The sequence below is a fragment of the Cupressus sempervirens genome, chromosome 5 (genome assembly GCF_028749045.1).
Source record: "Cupressus sempervirens isolate cs-2001-9-10 chromosome 5, ASM2874904v1, whole genome shotgun sequence".
NCBI classification, from domain to species: Eukaryota; Viridiplantae; Streptophyta; class Pinopsida; order Cupressales; family Cupressaceae; genus Cupressus; species Cupressus sempervirens.
In genome coordinates, this window is record NC_143122.1 from 67,371,658 (window position 1) to 67,394,407 (window position 22,750).

A 22,750-nucleotide genomic window follows, 5' to 3' on the forward strand; every position below is an offset into this window, starting at 1 on the left:
GAGTAATAACCTTCTGTCCTGCCAAGACTCCTCGAAATCTGAAAGATCCCTCTCTTTGAATACTAGACAGACGTGCCTTCTGTAAATGTAGCTCTAGAGCCTCTTTTTTCTCAGCACTATCTAACTCTTGTTCACCCTCTGCCTCATCAAGATCCTCATCATGGTGCTCTGAGATGTTTGAATCTGAACCTTCGTAATAAGCCCATATCACCCGGTTAGGCTTCCCCTTAGGCCTCATAGGACAATCATGACCAAACTCATAGGGACCTTTGCAAAAGAAGCATAGCTTCTTCCTACGCAGGTCATTAAGTGTTTCCTTATCCCAAGGTGCAGCTGTCTTGCCTTTTGAGTCACTAACCTTCTCTTTACCCTTGCGGAATTCCTCTTTGTTATCTTAAAATGATGAAAAACCCTTTGAACTAAACCGGTTTGCTGGAGCTGCAAGTTCCATACTGCGGGCTTTCTTCATGGCTTCCTGTAATGTAGGAGGATCAAAGGCCTTTACCCACCCCTTGAGTGGTTCAGTTAATCCCTTTGTGAATAAAATGACTAGCCTCCTTTCTGAAATGTCAGGTACCATCACTGCAAGCTTCTGGAAGTCATTGATAAATTGTTCTAAGCCTCCTGACTGTCTCAATTGGGCTAACTCCCAGAAATAAACTTCAAGATTTTTTTTATCAAACTTTTCTATCAATCTATCCACAAACTCCTGATAAGTGGTTACCTGATTGTGTTGCAATGTGATCATGCCATGTGTCCACCAATCATGTGATGCCCCATCTAAGTGTAAAGTGGCATACTTGAGTGCTTCAAATTTTGTCATAGTCTTTAGAGATAGGAAAGTGTCCACCTTATGAATCCAAGCACGAGCAGTCATTTTTCCACTGCCATCAAATGTGGGTAATACCAACTTGTTGGTGACTTGTTGCAACTCACTGTGTTTATCTACCTGCTTCTGCCTCGCAGCTCTGTAGTTCAGGTACTTGTCAAATGTCCATCCATCTTGTACATATTCCACTCATTCCTTGCTTGCCGGAGTTCATCTACAATATCTGTTACCATAGCATTAGGTGTGCATGCTGGAGTTTCTTCTCTGAATGTAGGACGTGTGGGTCTGTCAGATGTTCCAGACCGTGTCCTATGTTGTGATCATGCTATGCTTCTGTCATCCTGGTTATTATTATGATTATTTCTCCTATTTTCCCCAATCAAATGTTGCATCATAACCATCATTACCTGTGTACTTGCCTCTATTGAGTGTAGAAGCCTCTCCTGATGCTGTAAAGCCTCATCATTGCGCATAATTTTGGGTGGGCTTTGAGAATGTCTTTCAGCCATGTTCTCAGTTATTCTGGTTCCCTATGTAAATAGAACCCTTTTGGTTTTTTTTTTCTTTTGTAAACTAAATTAAATGGTGGTTGGGTAACCTTGTCAGGCTAGCAAGAAACCGCTTTGATACCACTGTAATGACCCTTTACCAATAGGCCACTAAAAAAAAACCCTAAATTTAACACACTGCTGAAAGTATATTGCTGGATAAAAGAAATTGTTCTACTTAAATAACGGATGTAAAATAGTGCCAATGTATTCATTCAATGGTCACCAAATGTTTTTACATATGATATACAATTTTCAGCATTGAAACATTACAACATGGCACATTACAGACAAACCCTAATTGATTGAATTCAACTAAGAACTTGTTACAACTATAGACTGAAATGAAGAACTTGGATTGATCAAATGCTGGAGATTGAATGTTGAAGATGATATGATGAAAGTGCAACTCCAATTGAAACTCTAAACCAGCAATTAACCACAAGTGAAAGGACTGAAATATCCTTCCCACCGCTGCAATAATTTAGGTGATCTTTCACACCCTCAAAATTGCGTACCAATTGAGAGTTTTCGTTCTCAATGGCCAATTGTGACTACTTGCAGAAACCCTAGGCTCCACAATGCACATCAGCAAATATCAATATAAATCTCGATGATAGGCAATGAGCCCTCAATGCCTATTTTTTCTTTTTTTCTCGATAGGTTGGCCTCCTTTTTAATTTTTTCTCCGCTTCTTCCAGCAACCTCTAGAAGATTGTTTTATTTAATGACTTTATAAAATATATCACTTTATTAAGTTAATTAAATATAAAGTTATCTTGTAATATATTTTTTATTGATAACTTTATAAATAATTAACTGCTCCAAAAACGGGGACATTACAACTAAGACTTGATTTTGGCCATAAAAATGTCGAATAAAGCCTTCAGTGGAGCAAGCTAGTTACAACATGTATCCTTTCAAGTTTTTCAGGTTTTTTGAAAAGGGTTCATTAACTTCCTAAATCAAAAGTTGGTTGTCTCACACAAAAAAATGAAGAGTATCTAAGCAACATAGGAGACTTGTAGGAGGGCGTTACACTTGACCAACATATGACACAAATAGGCGATACAATAAGACATCTTTGATTGAAGATAATAGGTTCCAGCTTGTAAAAACAATATGCTATTTTTAGTCTATGGAATCATCCTGGGATATAGGCATTAGATAAACTAGGGATCTCGGTACCACATTTTGGATAGTTTTAGCTGATGTTTTCCTGATTACAATCTGATGATTTTATGTATTGCCTCTGTTTATTTGGACTTTGAGATGGACGTTTATAATAAAAAACAAATAGTACATCGACTCTAGGGGACAAGGGGACATAAGGATGAGTTTTCTAGATGGAGAGATAGAGGGCCTCAATGTGGGGTTGGCAGGAGGAGGGCTGTGTTGTATATGATATATACTCCACATACAATACTTGAAACAGTAGTACTTGACAAGTTCAAAATCATAGATTGTAAAATCTCATGTGCACCTACGGAGAAGGTGCTGAAGTTTTCAGCCAATGTAGACTTAGGAAGCATTGGGTTGATTCATCTCTCATATAACCTCTAGACTCGATTTGATCTGGGCTGTGGGCTACATTTTGAGATTCATGGCATTGTTGATGTTACTATATTGTCGAATTGAGGATTGAAGTGCAGATATTTTTTATCATGCAATTGAATTCTAACAAATCTTTTGTAACTCTTATTTAAGGAGACTTCTGCATAGTTGATTATCAAATATCTTGGTAATCAATGTTTTTGTATTTTATGAACTAGTCTCAATCTTTTGAAGAAAAACAAGAAATCACAAAGAAATCTAGGTCAATGGAAAAAGATTCACACACTTCTAAAGCAATGGAACACAATGCATTAATGCCCTTTTGTGAAGATTTTCCAAAAGTGGCTGAAAACCATTGAACTTGGGCAAGTTCCCTCAAGATTTATTCCATGGCAACCACATTCCATTGTATCAAATTGAACAATTGGCAAGGTTTTTGCCTTTTTAGGAATCCTAGAACATGCAATTGGCCCCTTTATGTTGACCTCATAGTGGAAAATATTCATTATAGAATTAGCATTTACCAATGCTTCACTGTCTTTATCCCAAATAGAGTTGCTATGCTTAGCATTAAGCAGTCAACCACCTTGGTTTTTACGGCTTGCAAGTATTAACCTAGAGCAGAACGATTCTCTAATTTATTTGCAAAATAGCCTTCACAATAATCATACAAGTAACATGTTTGTGAGGATTTGAGAGCAATGGAGAGAAGCCAAAGTTCATAGGAGAAACACTGTCAGCCAAGGAGGGCAAGAGTGCAAAATATTAATCTATAGACTTGAGGATATCCATAGCAACAGTGCTAGTGGGAGAGGTGGATGGAGTCTTCATGGGAGAGGATTAAGCATTGCTATTGTATGACCCCTCATATAAATTCTCAAGATCCTACATGTAGAGTGATGCTATGAAGCGGAAAGAGAGATAGAAATCATACTGCTCTGGTTCTCACTAGCTAGACTATACAATTTTTTTAAGATTAAATAGTCAGGATTTGGTTTTTAGTGCCTACACGCTATATATGCATCAATTAGGGACCAACATGTCCAATCACAATACTCATAATTCCGACGAAACCATTATTGACCAACCGATTACAGGGATACCATTCTGTGGGATTACATCAACACACACTTTGACACTGAGATACTAATAACTATTGTTGGGATTTCAACTTAGATCACCATTGTAGGATCACAATGGCAAAACTGTTTGAGCATGCCCCTATGACATATTATTATGATGTATTATATTTTTTTAATTAAATGGTGAAGGATCTACAAGGGACCCCAGCCACAAAGGAGCAACTTACATAGAGAAGACTGCAGAAATTACCATAATGACTAAAACTAAAGATCAACCTAAAAACAAAAAACTTCAGACCCCCAAAGCTAGACATTAAAAACAACAATATTCTTAAGACACAAGTACCCCACCCACTCACACTGCCAGAAGCTTCAATGACCCGGCCCGACCTATCTTCCATATCAATGAAGTCCTCACCTGGAACACCACTTTGAGTGGAACTAAAGCAAAAAGCTGCAAGCCTTGGAAACCTTGGCAAATGAAAAAATTTTGCTCAATGTTTGGCCCACATCAAATCACTTGATTCTACAGGAAGCATTGTGAACATGCTAGAGACCTCAAGTCACCCTGATTATGGGTGACTATCAATAATATTAACAATATTCTTGATAATAGTGTGTATGTACATTTATCAATATATTTTTACTTTCAGAATTCAAATCTTAATTTATTATGAAATTCTATGTTCTATATACAATATCATGTATTTCTGAATCTCATTTTTATGAACCCCCCCAATGAAATATTCTTTCTGAACCTGGTAGATATGGTAATAAGACTTTAACCACCAATTGTAATAAGTTTGGTTTTCTAATAATTTGCTTCAAAATTGTCACAGTTGTGCACTTGGACTTAATTGCAATTTCACTTCGCAGGTGGTATCTTTTTGAGGACTCAATGCTGTGTATATGGACAGCTGCCATGTACATTATGTCGATATGTAGAGATGTGTCAAAAGAATGGTATTGATATTCTCAAGTTTTAGCTTTCTTATCTATATCTGATAGATTTCTTTACAGACTAGTGATGGTAGAAACCAATGGTAATATGAACAGTCCTACCATAACATATTGCTTTACATCATTTTGAAATTGGTTACATCTAGTGCTTTTTTTTCTCACAATTAATTTTTTTTAAAGAAACTCCAATTGGTGAAAGTCATAAATAACAATCACACAATTTCTGACTAGCTTATGTTTGTTTTGGCCAGGTGGCGTGGAGGGTTAGAGATAATACTTCTAGTTACAATGCTGTTCTGCCTAATTATTCTTCTTATGCTTTTGTTTTTTCACACGTGAGTGGCTAATCTTCATACTACATTTTTTGTTACTGATGAAATATGGGAATCATTTTTCAGCAAATTGTTCTCTTAAATTTATTGTAGCAAATGAGGCAATTATGGCTTACATATAAGATGATGTAAATAAAGGAGACCCTTTTAGCAACAATTTTTCACTTTCAGATCAAAAGAAAAATCAACTGGTTGAGAAAAATGACATAAGTTTCAGTCAAAGAAAGACAAGTGTGAATGAGCCCCATTCTCCACCAAGCATGCTTCCCAATAATTGAAGTAAGGTTCTTCATTGCTTCACTTGAAGTCTTAAACCTTTGTTCATCGTTCGAAACATCTATACACCCAATCAACTCTTTTGTGTTTCCAAATGTGGACTAGTGGCATGGTCCTTGGGGCAATTCTATTACAAATTGAAGTATCAGACCGTTCTTTAATGTCAATAAGCAAAGCATTATTTTATATTTATACCTCGTATCCCAACTAATCAATGATTCATCATGAAACTTGAAAGATGAGGTCTTCATGTCACTGCATCTCCTGGATATACAAGATAGATAGATAGATGGACACCTAGATTTAACTTATCTTTACATTGCATTTGATGATCTTAGTTTGTGTTAACATTTAGGGCCCGTTTGGTTGCAAGCGTAGGAATTGAGAATTAGAATAGAAAATATGAATAAGAATGGAGAATGAAGAATAGGAATGGAAAAATGCAATCCAATCTTGTTTATCCCTTGTTTGGTTATGCAAGCTTAAATTGGAATAGGGTTAACTTGCAATCAGCGCCATTTGAAAATATTTCTGAAGATGCAATCGGCGCCATTGAAAAATTGCTGAAATATTTGAAAATATTGAAAACAAAGTTCCAGTGCTCACCCCAGCTCAAAGCGGATTTGAAAATTTAATCAAATTTGAAAAAGTTAAAATGAATGCAAGAATAGCAATTCCAATTACAGGTATTTTTTGGAATGGACAAAAGCTCATTTTGAGGCTAAAATGAGAATACGTATTCTTATTTTCTATTCCTATTCCATGCACCAAACAAAGAATACAAATCATATTCTAATTTCCTATTCCTATTCTGATTATATTCCAGCAACCAAACGGGCCCTTAGTGCTTTAGGAGCTCTCATTTGTCTAGTGATTATGATTTCTCTCTTGATTCTTCATTCATTCACATATGAATTTAGGATTTGATGCATTTTCCCAAGCACTTGGTCTACTATCGGTGCATGTTATTTTTGCTATATTGCTGTAACATAAATTTAATCTCTCAGATTCGTCATAAGTTTGGTTGGCAAAAAATCTAAGTGCCATACTAACAGTACAAAACTAACAAAGGAAATTGTTATCATACCCCCAATTTCTGCAAAGGAAATTGCCATTGACATTGGAGAACTTGTACTTGGGCTATAACCCCTAGCAGTAGCTTCGGCCAGATTCTGTTTTCTTGATTCTCCCTTTTTGATGGTGGGTTTTGTAGAAGACAAAAATTAATCAATAATATGCACTTCAGTAATGAGATTGTCATTCATATTGATAGTTTCTGAAAAATAAGTGATGTATAAAGACTCAGCCTGGGAAGGATATCCAGAAGTCATATCCTGGGCTAGCTGCTATTTTTCTTGAATGTGTCATCCCAATGATGGTTTTGGTACAGACATGCATCTGTCATCTTCAATTTGACTATTTGCAGGAGTTGATCATAAGTGGCTTTACACTTATATGACAACAATGCATCAAGCTGAGAGCATAAATGGAACTCAATAAATGGGTCTAAAATATGTTAATGTTTAGCGTCAGAAGAAGCAAAACATGAATCTCTTATGCTACCACTGTTTGCTATGCATCACAGAGATATAAGCATCTGTATTTTGTTACTGCTATCTGCTATACATTACAGAGATATAAACATCAGAATTATGCTACCACTGTCTGATATGCATCACAGAGATATATGCATACGTACATATATCCATACTGACGTATGCATACATATATGTATACATATATCTCTGTCATACATCTGAATTATTGACAGTTAAGTAAGCATATTGTTGACCAACTTATATTGGTTGGGCTTCATATTATCAGCGACTTATTATATTGCTTATATTGGGTTTCATACCCAGTGCTTTGCCTTAATTATGTATTGATCATTATCGGGCCCTTGAGTTGTTATTGGGCAACGGCTTATAAACATGTTTTGGGCAGTTGTTATTAACTAACATGCCTCCGAAGAGGCATGTCCCTACATGGCTTTTGGGCCACATAGAGACATGACTCTTCGGAGTCATGTCTCTCACCGCATATATATATATATATACTCATTCACTGCCACAGGGAAAAGTATCGATTCAAGGCATCTGAGTACCTGCAGGAAAATATCAGTACTGTTTAATATTATTGTTATCACCTTCACCATTTTTGTTATACAGTGATCCAGAGCTTTAACCATTGCTGAAGGAGGAAGACTGTTAAAATTTTTGCTGCAAGTCACAGTCAGAGATAAGTACTTATATTCTGCATAATTTAATTCAGAACTTATCTACAATTATTTGTGATTGTTTATCTATTAGAGATCCACTATATTTTAACAAAATAGAAAAACACAGAAAATTAAAAATTGCTAAACCCTTTGTTGTTGGGAAATCATGATAATGTTATAAGTGTTATTAATGTAATTATGTTGTTAGTGCAACTGAGGGGTAGGCAGTTATGTGTTGCGATGGTTCATCTTGCACCCCTTTGGGTCTATCTATGTACTTCTCTCAGATGGAAGACAGATCATGATCTGCGTATGGCGTAAGTGTCTATGATTTGTATCTTCAGTCGGGACAAGTCCAAAACGATGAAATTAAATACTTGAGTGAACTCCTGTTATCTATCCTTTCTTTTTTATTCTTATATGAAATATTAATATATATTCTTCATGTATTATTCCTTTTTTAATAAATATATAATAATAATCACTGATTATTTATTGCAGATTATCAAATTGCAAAATCGATAAAGTTATTGTCTGTATGAAGTCGATACAGTACAAATGAATGCTAGTATCAAACTCAATACAATACTAATGAATATAAGTATTATGAGTAGTGATTTACACAAACCCATTTCATGAGAATAAATGGAACGCTTAACACTCATTGGATCCAGGTGATGCTCACAAAGGTGAATCACCGGGCTTGTACTACTCCAGCTTGAGCACGCTTAACTATGAAATTTCCTCCATGGTCAAACTCACTCTGCTTGTAACCCCATTTGCAAAACCTTCACCAAGTGTTGTGCCTTATGAACCATTCTTTAGAAAGCCCCTTAAGCTCATCAATTGATAAGTAGGAGATATTTTCTAGAGCAAGTCGAATTGCGATATTGCTATCAGGATTTAATTGTGTAGTATTTGAGCCAAACTCACCAACCCATGTTTCATGAGTAGCGATTCACACAAACCCATCTCTTTTGAGAATAAATTAAATACTTAGCACTCATTGGATCTAGGTGATGCTCATAGAGGTGAAGCATCGAGACTTCCCAGGAAGTCACCCATCCCAGTACTACTCCAGCTTGAGTGCACTTAAGTATGAAGTTTCCTTCATGGTTAAACCCACTCTACTTGCAACCCCATTTGCAAAACCTTCACCACGTGTTGTGCCTTATGAACTATTCATTAGAAAGCCCCTTAAGTTCATCAACTGATAAGTAGGAGATACTTTCCACAACAAGTCAAATTGTGATATTGCTATCGGGATTTAAATATGTAGTATTTGAGTCAAACTCATTGAGCCATGTTTCATGAATAGTGATTCACATGATCCCATCTCTCATGAGAATAAATGGAACACTTAGCACTCATTGGATAAATAAGTTTGACTTAAATACTATACAGTTAAATCCTGATAGAAATATCAGTGTAATACATTGTTGTTATGAATCGTGTGCACTGATTGGTGTGTGAACATGCCTCACATAGGGACATGTCCCTACATGAACCATGTTCATGTAAAGACACATCTCTATGTGAGTCATGTCCCCATAAGATACATAAATATTGATCATAGTTGCATCTTGGAAAACACAGAAATTGATAAGTGCTATTACAAGTTATTGCAGAGATTAATATTCCTAGTTACAAGCAACAATTCATACTTACAGATTGGGAGCCTTGTTCTCTCATATAAATCTGCAAAGGAGCATTGACATTAGATTGAAAGGAGATCAAATCAATAGACACTTCTGTCACTACCCATTGAAAGAAGAAATAAAAAATAAAAAATCCTCTATCTCTAATCTGATAACTATTTTTAAAAGTAAGATTGTCATGTAGGGTCTTAATACTTGTATGTAAGCTATTTTGGCATTAATGAAGAAGTTGGCATTGCTGCAGGCATTGATTAAAACATACATCAGGAGGGAAACCACACAAGAAGAGGTGTCGGAAAGTGTTGTGTGGAGTGCCATCATAGTGAGTCCTATAGTGGACTGGTTAATGTGTTGTCTCCCTTGACTTTTGGCACAAACTTTCCTTGCTTTCCTGAACCGTCATGAGTAGGTTAATCGCAAAAACAAATGACAACAAGTCTTCCAAGCCTACAAAGAGAATAAATGCCAAAAAAATTAGGAAGGGGAAGAGGAATGGGACGAAACCAAATGGAAGCAATTTAATTAAACCTCCCAAATAAAGATAGATACATAATAGAGCATTGGTATTGTTACGGTTCTATGATATTGTTGACATATATTGTACACAATTGATGAATTAATACAAAGCATTGGGTGGTCTTTTATATATCATGTTCTATTACATTTCATACATGACAAGTAATAAATGTCAAACTTGCTGATCAAAGATAAAAATAGAAAACTAAATATAAACGATTGTGAGGCCATTCTGAGGGCCTTAACACTGCAACAATAGGAAAAACGAAGGAGTGGATTGAGGAGACCTGTCAAAGGACTACGAGAAGAAGGGTGGGAGGAACCAAGCTGGTGTTGAGGCAGGTGAAGAAGAAAACAAAGAACAATACAAGGAGTAGGGTAGGGAGGAACATCGCCAGGAGCATTGTAGGGAAGAATATGGCTAGAAGCATGGTAGGGATGACTTGATAGAAGAGACCAAGAATTGGTTCGTTAACCCTTACACCTCATACAAAGGGGAGGGAAGTCCAAAGGAATGAAGGGGAGAAAGCCGAAGACAAGAGTGACGAGGATACCAATGCAACTAGGAGTGTTAGAAGGACACTAGGGCACGGTAGTTAGCACAACCTGTTAGGCTCCACCCACCCAATTTGTGAGCGCAACTAACCGGAGGTAACATAAGTAGAAACATATCGTCACAAAAGTAGAAACTATCAAAATTTATTGGCAATGGGAAGGAGGATCCTATAAGGCATTGTCATACCTATGAAACAATTTGGTTGGCAAATGGAGCAAGTGGCAAGGACAAATGGGTCCAACAGTTCCCAACAATCTTTTGCGGAGATGCCATCTAATGGTATATGGACAAAGCAAACATAAATGTGTGGGACAACCCAAGGAAAGAATTTTAAATTGGGTTTTGCTTGCTTCAGAATGACAATGAAACAATAGCTGAAATCTGTAGTACGAAGCAAGGGAAGAACAAAACAAGTGTACAACTGGAGGCTTCAAGAATTGTTGGGGAAGATGGACAACCAACCTACTAACTGATTGAAGAAGAAATGGTTCCTTGAGGGACTCAAGCCTTCACCAAGGAAAAAGATGAAGATAGTACCCCCTACGTTGTACGTTGACATTTACGACAGAGCCATAGATTTGGATAGTGAGGACAAATCTTCAAGGAAGAAAAAGAACAAATCCTCTTCCAATAGTGAGGACTCGTCCAAGGAGACTAGCAACGAAAAGGAGTCAAGTAAGAAGGTCCAAGCCCTCTAGAAGGATATAGAGTGAATGAAGAAGTTTAAAGAAATGAAAGGGAGCTCAAGTAGGACCAATGAAGGAGAGTTGTGATGCATCGAGTGCAAGGAGAAGGAGCACACAAAAGGGTTTTATCCAAAAAAGGATTTTTGCGACATTTTCCAAGTTATCAATCATTCCACTAATGAATGCCCATACAATAAAAATTAAGGAGCCAACAAGTGCTCCTCATAACGGAGCAATTGTCCACATCAAGTGCAGTAAGTGCCTCTTAGCCCATCAACAATAACACATCATTTGGCAAGTTTCAGAATAATTGGCGTGGATTTTGAGGTAATAATAACAATAGTAATGCTAACTGAAGTTGGATAATATGATGCCAAGGGATGATTGATGATACAATGTTAGGCTTGTAACTAGTGGGATCACTTTGCCTGAAATTGCCAAAATGAAGACACCTTACAAAAGTTGTGTTGATGGTGTCACCCCAGGGACTATGAAGAAACGAATTGCCTGAAACCTAATGCAAACTTGCTCAGCATGGAAGGGAGTGAAGTATTGGATGTCACTTGGGCACTAGTAAGACAAGCCACCTAACTTGACCCGCGTATTGTGAAGTAGAGGATATGAGAAGCCAGGGAGGAGATCAAAAAACAAATGAGGGCACAAAAAGAAACATACGAGATGATAGGTACTTTTGAAAGGGCGGAAGTTGAACAAAACATACTAAGGCAAATGTTACACATGGAGGTACCCATTAAAGATCAAGACCACCTTTACACTATGCTTTAGTTACAAATAACATTGTAGAGTACCTTCTCCAACACCACACAATGTACATATGTTCCTAGTGGATTTTTTGTACAAACCAACACCACACAACATACAAATGTTCCGTGTGGGTCTACAATGGATCCAATGTTGCTTGTAATGATCATTAGCTAACACCTTGCAGTTGTTGAGTTGGGTATCCTTGGAGGAACTATTTTGATAGATACCATAGTAGAGAACAGATTAGAGTAAATTTACTTCCTGAAAAGACATGGAGAAAATTGGGGAGACCAACTCTCTGGTCTCTAACCTTTAACCTACTGGGTGCAGACCAACATGTAATCAAACCCCTTAGAACACTCATGGCACAACAAGGCACAACCATTTGACCTAGAATTTGTTGTAATCTCTCTCAAGAAAAAAGGATACAATGCCATTCTTGGTAGTGGGTGGCTTGTTGCAACAAGGGTAAATCATAATTGAAAGAACATTTTTTCAATAGAAAGCAAAGGGTGCAAATTTGTCATTGATCTTCTTACCCAAATGGTGAAAGAAGAGCTTGTATACTCCTTTGAGTCGGAGTCAAATGGAGAGAATAGCAGAGTTGATGAAGGGAGGAGTTGAATGGAGTTGAACGACGGAGGGGTTTTGGAACTCGAAGAGTATTCAAAGGATGAAATTGATTCACTTAATCAATTCTTCCATTGGAAGATGGAAGACTACGAGATTTTCCACAACTACATGTTGGAGGTGGAGGAAGCCAAACAAGGGTTGCGACGGAGTATGGGGAATACAAGGATGGGGAGGCCCGTGTGAATGAGACCTCAACGTACAAGTTTGATACAAAGAAAGCAATGAAGTATAAAGAACCCTCTTTAATGATCATGAATCTAGGAGATCAAGCAAACCCACATAACCTACTTGTAGTGGATGATTGGAATCCCCTATCAAAGTCTGCAACATTCAAGATTTTTCTAAAGTATAAGGATGTATTTGCATGAACTTACAAAGATCTCAAAGGAGTAAAGCCATGGTTGTGTGTACACTGCATTCCTCTGGTACTTGGATGAAAAAGGCCCTATAGAATGAATAAAAACTATGCAATTGGGTAGATGAGGGGATTCTAGGTGTAGACAAGCTAATGGGTGCCTTCGATTGTAATATCATTGAAAAAGAAAGCCGATCAAATCAGAATTTGTGTTGACTTTAGGTGCCTTAATGACGTCATCACGAAGGATCCCTTCCCAATACCATTTTATAGATACCATCCCAGAGGAGGTTGTTCGACATGAGATGTGTAATGTTTCGTTATAAAATAAATCATTTATCAAACTATTGTTAATGGGCTGATTGATTTAATATATCTCGAACCCCTTTTTGTTTTGTTTTCATAGTTTGTGTCGCTGTCGGCTATCTTTGTACACCCTCAGAAAGTTTTCCCAACGGGTATTTAAGCACGGCTTGTAGGTAGTCTTTATGTATGCATTTTGGATTATTTCTTTGTACTGTGAATTCTAGTTGGGATTCTCTATTGTTCACCGTTGCAGAAGTGAAAGATCTTCCCTACTTGGCTATTTTAGTTTTGGTGGGTTTCAACCCTCACTATATTCTGTCGCCTGTAACACTTCGCTCGGATTTGGCAAATTGGAGCACCATCATATTATGAATTATCCTTGTGTTCAATTGGTTCTACTCTCTTGTTCAGTGTAATTCCATCTATTGTTTATCTACATTGAATCTTGTTGCTTGTTCATACCATCAATTGTTCTGCAATCACTTTCCGTATCTGTACGGACTCTTGCCTTCCATTCCAAACCACTACCTTACATTGTATGGCCTCCAACTGCAACCATACAGCTACTACTACTCCACCGTACTACTTCCATTCTCCATCGTACGACATCCATAATTCTCCTGTACGACAGTCCTGAACATCTGCTCATTGTACGACCACACACATCCCTTTGTATGGATTTTTTTGCTTCCCATCATATGACCACACACCCATCCCTTCCTTACGGCCTTTTGCTTCCCACTGTACGGCTCCACTGCCACCGTACAGACTCTCTTGTGCATCCCTCCTTGATACCATACAGTGTCTGTAAACATACATTAGAAGCCGTACACCATTGTTTCGACTGTTTCCTCTTCGTCAAGGGAACGGGGGCATTATAGTGGTATCAAAGCTTTGATCCTGCCAGCCTGTGGACAGTGAATGAGAGTTTATAGCTGGAAGAGAAGAAGAACCCATTTCGTTGATAGAATGGCTGTTGGACCAGAACCCATAACTGCCGAACTTACTACTGAGGAAGCTTGCGAGGAATCAGGCACAAATCAATGATACTCAACAACTCATGGAAGAAACTCTCAAGAAGTTGGCAAACAATAAAATATCTGGTGAACAAAATGGACACAATGTGGACTTGGTATTTGGTAAAGCAAACCCTCATCCAGTACGCTCTCGACCTTCCATGCCATCTTTTCCACCATACGGAGGGAAACAACCAACCTTTGAAGAAATGCAAGAACAGTTGAGGGAAGATTGGATGAATGCGAATTTTGAGGAAGATATATCCTACAAAGATTATGTAGATCTGAGAATGAGATATTCCGGAAGTGAAAACAGAGGATATTTTAATGATGATCTCAGAAGGAAGTTGAGTAAAGTAAATTTGTCTCCATTTGACAGATTTGGATCCATATCCATGGGGTCGTGGGTAATGAAGGCCGATACTTACTTCCAGCTTAATCTCATGTCAGAAGAAGCAATTAAATTTGCGGCATTGCACTTGGAGGGAGTTACGCATGAATGATGGCATCACAACACCATCACACTAGGGCATGATCAAATAAATACTCATGCGGAATTCACTGAGAGATTAATAGATCGATTTGATGGTAAAGATCCGGAACTCAATTTCAAAGATTTGGCACAGCTGAGACAAATTGGATCGGTCGACCAGTACATTGCAGAATTTCAGAAAGTCTGTTTTGATCACGGATATTTTTGAAAGAAGATGGGTAGTACTCTTCATGGATGGATTGACAGAACCACTGAATGGGTGGGTAAAGGGGTTCAATCCTACCACCCTATCGGAGGCCATTAAGAAGGCACAGAGTATGGCATCATCATCGACATCATCCTCGCGAAGTTACTCACATTCCAAACCGCTGATGTTTTCGAGGGACAGAGATAATAAATCTCTGCCCAAGAAGTCGTTGGACGAAGCCACCAGACAGGAGCTCCGAAGAAAGAAATTATGTTCCAATTGCAAGGGACCTTGGGAACCGGGTCATAGATGCCTCGAAAAAGGGAAGATCCATTACATTGAGATCGCATTCGATGTTGAGGATGAACAGGAAGAAACACCCACTGAAGATACCAACATGGTTAGTTTGAACCGCATGGAAAGAGTTGCAACATTGGTACGCTGCGGGGGAACTATCACTCTAGCTAGTAGCCTGAGGTGCATAGTTTTTCGTGTACGGGGAACCCTTCAAGGAGAAAGGGTTATGGTGATGTTCGATAGAGGAGCAACTCTAAACTCCATAAACTCATCTCTGGTGAAGCGAAGAGGTCTACCTTTGGAGACGCACGCAGGATTTCAGGTCAAGGTTACTGGAGGGACTCTTCTGCCTTGCACACACCTTGTTCCTCAGCTAAGTATCACAATGGCAGATCACACGGTGATCAAGGATTTCTTCATAGTGGACCTTGATGACATGGAGGTTATTTTGGGCATGCAATGGATGGAGACGCTTGATGAATACACTCAGAGCTTCAAACGGATGGATTTCACTTTTGTTGTCGATGGAAAGAAGGTTGTTCTCCGAGGAATGGCAAATGAGGGTGCGAAGGAAGTTTCTGCGCATTGGATGTAGGCAATTTTTCGGCGTGATGACGTTGCTTGGGATGCACATTGTTTTGTTTCAACAGAACCTATAAAAGGGCAACGGACACCTCCCCAGGATGATGTTCTTCAAAATATTTTAAGTAAACATGATAAAGTTTTTATATACATTCCTCCTGGCATACCGCCTCATCGAGGATTTGAACACACTATTGAGTTGGAAGCAGGAGCCAAGCCGATCATAGCCACACCTTACTGCCATCCTAAGAAATTCAAAGATGAGATTGGAAAGACGATTCAAGAACTGGTAGAGAAAGGATGGATCCGTCCTAGTTCCATCCCCTTCGTGTCATCAGTAGTTTTGGTCAAAAAGAACAGGACGATGCGCATGTGTGTGGACTACCATGCATTGAACAAAAAAACAATAAAGAATAGATATCCCATTCCAGGGGTAGATGAGTTGTTGGATGAATTACATGGTGCAGTCTATTTTTCGAAAATAGATCTCTGTTCCGGATACCATCAAATTCGCATGAGAAAGATGTGGAAAAGACGGCCTTTTGTTGTCACTACGGGCATTATGAGTTTTTGGTCATGCCGTTCGGATTGAAAAATGCAACTGCTACATTATGATCATGTATGAATCGCATCTTCAACAAACAATTGCGTAAGTACTTATTGGTATTTTTTGACAATCTTATTTATAGCAAGACATGGGAGGAGCACCTGAAGCATCTGGATGAAGTCCTAAGGATCATAAAGGAGCAGTCTTTGTTCACCAAGCAATCCAAGTATGAATTCGGTATGACATAAATATTGTACTTGGGGCATGTTGTCAGTAAATATGGAGTTCAAGTTCATTAGGAGAAGATTCAGGCTATCCTTGATTGGCCTCCCCCAAAATCACTCACATTTTTGCGAGTGTTTTTCGGATTGTGTAGTTATTATCAAAGGTTCATTAAAAGATTCTTTCAGCTCAGCACACCCTTACCGGATCTGACAAGGAAGGGGTCTTTCCAGTGGAATGAAAAGGCACAACTCACTTTTGACAAGCTGAAAGAGGCAATGAGCACTTGTCTTGTATTTGCATTACCTGATTTCACTCGACCGTTCATTCTGGAGTGCGATGCATCTAGAGAAGGCATTGGCACAATATTGATGCAAGACAGACACCCCATAGCTTATGAAAGGAGGAAGCTTACACAAACGAAATGCTCATATTCCATCTACGACAAAGAAATGTTGGCCATCGTATATGCACTAACCAAGTTTCAGCAGTATTTGGTGGGTACCAAGTTTGTTTTCCGTACGGATCACAATAGTTTGAGATTTTTTTGGAGCAACAGGACTTGAACGAGAGGCAACAAAAATGGGTAAGCAAGGTTCAGGCTTTTGATTTTGACATTGAATATGTGAAAGGAAAGAACAATGTGGTTGCAGATGCCTTGTCTAGGAAACCTACCATCTGCTCACTAAACTAGATTTCAGCTAACTGGATGGCACATTTGTCGGTAGAATATTCCAAAAACACATTTGCCTGTGAGCTAATGGATGGCAACACCTAGGATGATCGGTTAAAAGTGGTGGTTGACATCATCTACTATAAGAATCAAATATTTTTAGTACCGAAATCCAAATTGAAGCAGAAAATCTTGAAGTACATGACTCCCCTTGGCAGGACACCCAAGCTTCCTCAAAACTTACAGAAGTCTTCGGGAGAGGTTTTCATGGAAAAGACTTGAAGGAGACGTATTGCAGTATGTAAGAGAGTGTGTGATCTGCTAGTAGAACAAATCCGAACATACTCTACCTACCGGGTTACTACTACCTCTACCAATTCCAAAACATAAGTGGGAAAGTATCTCGATGGATTTCATAACGGGGCTTCCCAAGGTGAACGGAGAGGATTGTATTTTTGTGGTGGTTGATAGATTGACAAAGTATGCTCATTTCTTCACCATCCCCTTTGATTTTCAGGCCGCACAAGTTGCCTATCTGTTTTTTAGAGAAGTCTTTCGTTTGCACGGGTTACCTCGAAACATTGTCAGTGATCAAGATGGGCGATTCATCAGTATCTTCTAGACAAATTTGTTTCGATTGGTAGGGATAGAATTGTCACCAAGTACTAGTTACCACCCTTAAAGAGATGGACAAACGAAAATTGTGAACAAGTGGCTTGAAGGTTACCTTCGAAACTATGTTTTGGCACAAGAATGGGCGTGGGTCAAGTGGATACACCGAGGAGAATATTGTTACAATACCACGTATCACATGTGTCCATCGGGATGGCACCATTCAAAGCTCTGTATGGGTACAAACCCCTCTTCTTCATTGACAGAGTGCTGGGAGACAGTTGCACACCAAGGGCAAGGGATTGGCTTCAAGAGGGACAGGACATCCTACGATACCTGAAGGAAAACTTACAACAGGCACAAAATCAACAAAAGATGTACGCCAACAGACACTGAATGGAGAGGAGTTTCGAAGTAGGGGACTTGGTATATCTCAGGCTCTCGCCATATTGACAATCCTCATTGAAGGAAAAGGGAAAAGAAAAATTGAAGCCATGATTTTATGGCCCTTATCGCGTAGTTCGTCACATTGGTGAATTCACTTATGAGCTCGAACTTTCGGAGGGAAGTTGTATTCATAACGTCTTTCATGTTTCATGCTTGAAGAAGGCTGTAGGGTAGAATGTCACGATAGCCACAGACCTTCCACCACTCAATGAAAAAGGAAAGCTTATATTGGAACCAATCGAGATCATCGAAGTACGTGAGAAGACCCTACGAAACTGCACGGTGAAGGAATATTTGGTGTGTTGGAAACACTTGACATTGGACGATGTGATGTGAGAGGGTGAGCACATTCTCCAGCACCTGACATTACATTTGCTTTAGGACAAGCAAAATTTGGGATGGGAGGACTGTAATGTACCATTATAAAATAAATCATTTATCAAACTATTGTTAATGGGCCGATTGATTTAATATATCTCGGACCCATTTTTGTTTTGTTTCCATAGTTTGTGTCGCCGTCGGCTATCTTTGTAGACCCTCAGAAAGTTTTCTCGACGGGTATTTAAGCACAACTTGTAGGTAGCCTTTATGTATGCATTTTGGATTATTTCTTTGTACTGCGAATTCCAATTGGGATTCTCTGTTGTTCACCATTTTGGAAATGAAAGATCTTCCCTACTTGGCTAATCTGGTTTTGATGGGATTCAACCCTCACCCTATTTTGTCGCTTGTAATACTTCGCTCGGATCTAGCAAATTGGAACACCATCATATTGCGAATTATCCTTGTGTTCAATTGGTTCTACTCTCTTGTTCTGTGTAATTCCATCTATTGTTTATTTGCATTGAATCTCGATGTTTATTCATACCATCAATTGTTCTACAATCACTTTTCGTATTCGTAGGGACTCTTGCCTTCCATTCCAAACCACTACCTTACATTGTACGACCTCCAATTGCAACCATACAACTACTACTACTCCACCGTACGACTTCCATTCTCCATTGTACGGCCTCCATAATTCTCATGTACGACAATCTTGAATATTTGCTCACCGTACGACCACACACATCCATCTGTACAGCCTTTTGCTTCCCACCGTACAACTCCACTGCCACCGTACAGATTCTCTTGTGCATCCCTTTTTGATACCATACAACATTCGTAAACATACATCAGAGGTCCATACACCATTGTCTCGACCGTTTCTCTCCATCGGGGGAATGGGGACATTACAACATGTACTCATTTGTGGATGTGTTCTTTAGATACAATTAAATATTCAATGTGGACGATGACAAGTTGAAGACAACCTTTGTAGTAAAAAATTGTGTGTACGCATAAAATTGGATTCCCTTTGGTCTATGCTACACACATGCGACGTTCCAAAGAATAATCTTGCACATCTTTGGCAAGATGTTTTTAGGTAATTTCAAGCCCTTCCTCAACAATTGGTCGATCTACAATAGACATGACACACATCTAGTAGCCCATTGGGAATGTACGGAGAGGTGCCAGAGAGGAAGGTTGACACTCAACTTGAAGAAGTGCAGGTTTATGGTCCTATAAGGGAAGTTGTTGTGTCTTATCGTTTAAAAGCCGAATTAAGAACAAACCCTGATAAGGTCAGAGTGATTGTGGAGATTGAGCCTCCCATGGATGTCATGGGGGTGAAATCATTTTTGGGCCACATTGGCTATTATAGGTTGTTTATAAAGAACTTTTCTCAAGTTTCCTACCCTATAGACAAGTTGACGTGGAAGGGAGACCCCTAAGTTTAGAGGACGAAAAAAGTTGCATATTTTGAAGAGTTGAAGACAAGACTGGTTGGAGCACCAATTTTGGCATATTAGAATTGGGACAAGGAGTTCCATGTCCATGTGGATGCTTCTAATTCTGCAATTGGTGCAACTTTGGCTTAGGTGGGTGGGCGACCCAAGCCAATGGAAGGTGCCACAAGGTAAAGTAGATTGGGATTTTCTTTTTCTGAAAAAAATTCAAAAGAAAAGTGTAAAAGAGAATTGCTACCATATGGTGGGACTGTACAAGGCAATGATATTGTTGTGCGTGGCTTTCATACGATGGGATCGTGGGCTACTGTGTGTTGGAGCCTACTTGTCGAGCTCCTCCAATAACCACGCCATATGATGAAAATAAACCCATATTGCATTGCAAGCAAGGAAAAGAAAGATCATCGCGCCTTATGGTAGGAGACCACACGAGAGCAAGAACAATACATGTCGAGGCATATACAACCACACGGAGGTAGCATGAAAACATTGTACAGTATATGGGAATATAAAAGATCAAGCATACTGCACAAAAGGCTATATGGCGGTTGAAAAGATAAGGACAAAAGAGTAGAGGGCTGATAAAGACATCTCAAGTTTACAATGTGGTGAAGATGAGAATAAATTAGAGGGGGTGTATGTTGATATTCTAGCCAAGGAACCAAAAAGGATTTTGTATGGGGATAAACTCGATGAAACTAATGCAGAAGTAACAATGCATCATTGCGCAATGAGAAGGGAGATGGGGTGTGGTCATATGATAGGCTAAGGAGAACAAAATTGCATCAAACCAAGGTATTAAAAATGTTGTACGAGGCCATACACATAAAAGATTGATGAAATAATAGGAAGAGTGGTAGATTTGAAGTCTTGAACGACGATAGAAGAGGGTAAAGGTGGAACGATTGAGTGGAGTGTTGACAAAAGATTTCAGCCGTTCATGAAAAGATCGATTGTTATGTAAGCAACTAGGGACATAAGTAAATTCCACAACAAGCATGGCAAAATTCAACAAAGGGCATGATGAAGCAGATTGTTGTTGAAATTGTTAATGTAGGGAAGAATTTGCACACATACCCTGATTGATTTTTCGCCATATCAGACAAAATGCAAGACAAGATTGTTATTGATGGACTCAGGGACATGGAGGTAAAAAAAAACTTGGAAGACATAGTTATAGTCATAGTGAAATAGTTTGAGCATGGATTAAAAAACACAGATTTTACCTTCCGGCATGAAAGTTGCAAGTAGAGTGGGCGCAAGCATCAATAACAAGAATCTTAGAGTCAAGGTTCAAATGGCTGCCCACAAAGATGTCGTTACGCCATAGATTGTGTAATTCAAAGGTTTGAATGGGTTGGAAAGCAGAACATGGTTGTTGGAATGACATATGATGATTTTGTAAAAGGGCAAATTTGAATGGCATAAGTACATCGGGCCATATAGATGCATATCTTTTGCATCCAAGATTACTAGGGGGCACTTAGAATGATGATCGATACATATAACAGACATAATTGTCGAAGCAAGTTCCAGTATCTTGGCACAAGTATCACCTTTAGTTATTGAAGTTATTTAACAAAGGACTTCATTGGATTGTTTGGGATTCTTGCCAGGAATGGGAAAAAGATCCAGACTAAGACAAAGAAAATGTCTCAAGAGGATAAAGAAAAATGGATAAAGTTAGTTTTACGGACTTTGAAACCAATAGAGATGGACTCTATTGTCAGTTAACATCTAAGAGTCGTGGTATAAAGAAAATTTTCGTGATACCTAGTGAATGGTGATGCGTCATAGATGTGGTAAAGAGTAGACTTATTGGTTTGATTCGCACCTCTGATATCGCCCTAATGCACATTGTCTTAATGAATGGTATAGTGTACAATTGGACATCTTTATGGGCAGATTGGAGGCACAAATATATGTCTCTCAAGCATTGGACATTCTATAGGCTTTGCTATGCAATAGAGTTTCATCTCGAGGCCACTCATTAACAGATACCCATTTAGAAGTTGAAGGTAAGGCCACAAAGTACCCTAGCACTAGGGGAGCCACCCATATTGCATTGGAGGTATTTGGATATAGTGACTATACTAGCAGGACAAAGGAGATGCCAAGTGGTTTTGGAGTTTTGAGTCTTAAGGATGTAGTTAGTGGTAGGGAGGCTATCGCAGAGACTTATAGTGCCTCTAGAGATAACTTGTAGATGGTTGAGGGTGGTAGTAAGGTGGTAGAGGGCGAGGTTGAAGATTCTGCAACCATTGGGACCACAAGGACTACACTCACCCCTACTCTATTTGCTCAAACTCTTTTGTTAGAGACAAGTCATTTGACTCCATCAACGATTTTGGGCTTGGTGACCATTGCGCCCATTCTTAGGTTTGACTAGATGATGATACTCGTTAGTATGACACTTGTAGTGGGGTATAGAGTTCCCACCTTGACAAAGTTGGCCGAGGGACCTCTAGTACTAGAGGTGGCAAAGACTAGAGTGGAGTCCATGGTTGAGGAGTCACCTAACCGAGAGTTACCGAGTGTGGCGATGCCTACAGGAAAAGCTACAGAGCCACAACTGGCGATGGAGGCAGTCGAGATAGAGGCAGAGAGAGT

General features: G+C 38.9%; 1 protein-coding gene across 1 annotated transcript in view; it reads left to right on the forward strand.

The window, feature by feature from the left end:
* Positions 1-22,750, forward strand: part of LOC149554580 (DHHC-type zinc finger family protein) — a 79,745-nt gene that overhangs the window by 51,771 nt on the left and 5,224 nt on the right. Inside the window, exons 8-9 of the mRNA XM_089828633.1 lie at positions 4,890-4,976; positions 5,225-5,308. Coding sequence (XP_089684759.1) covers positions 4,890-4,976; positions 5,225-5,308 — 171 coding nt within the window. The remainder of the gene's footprint in view (positions 1-4,889; positions 4,977-5,224; positions 5,309-22,750) is intronic.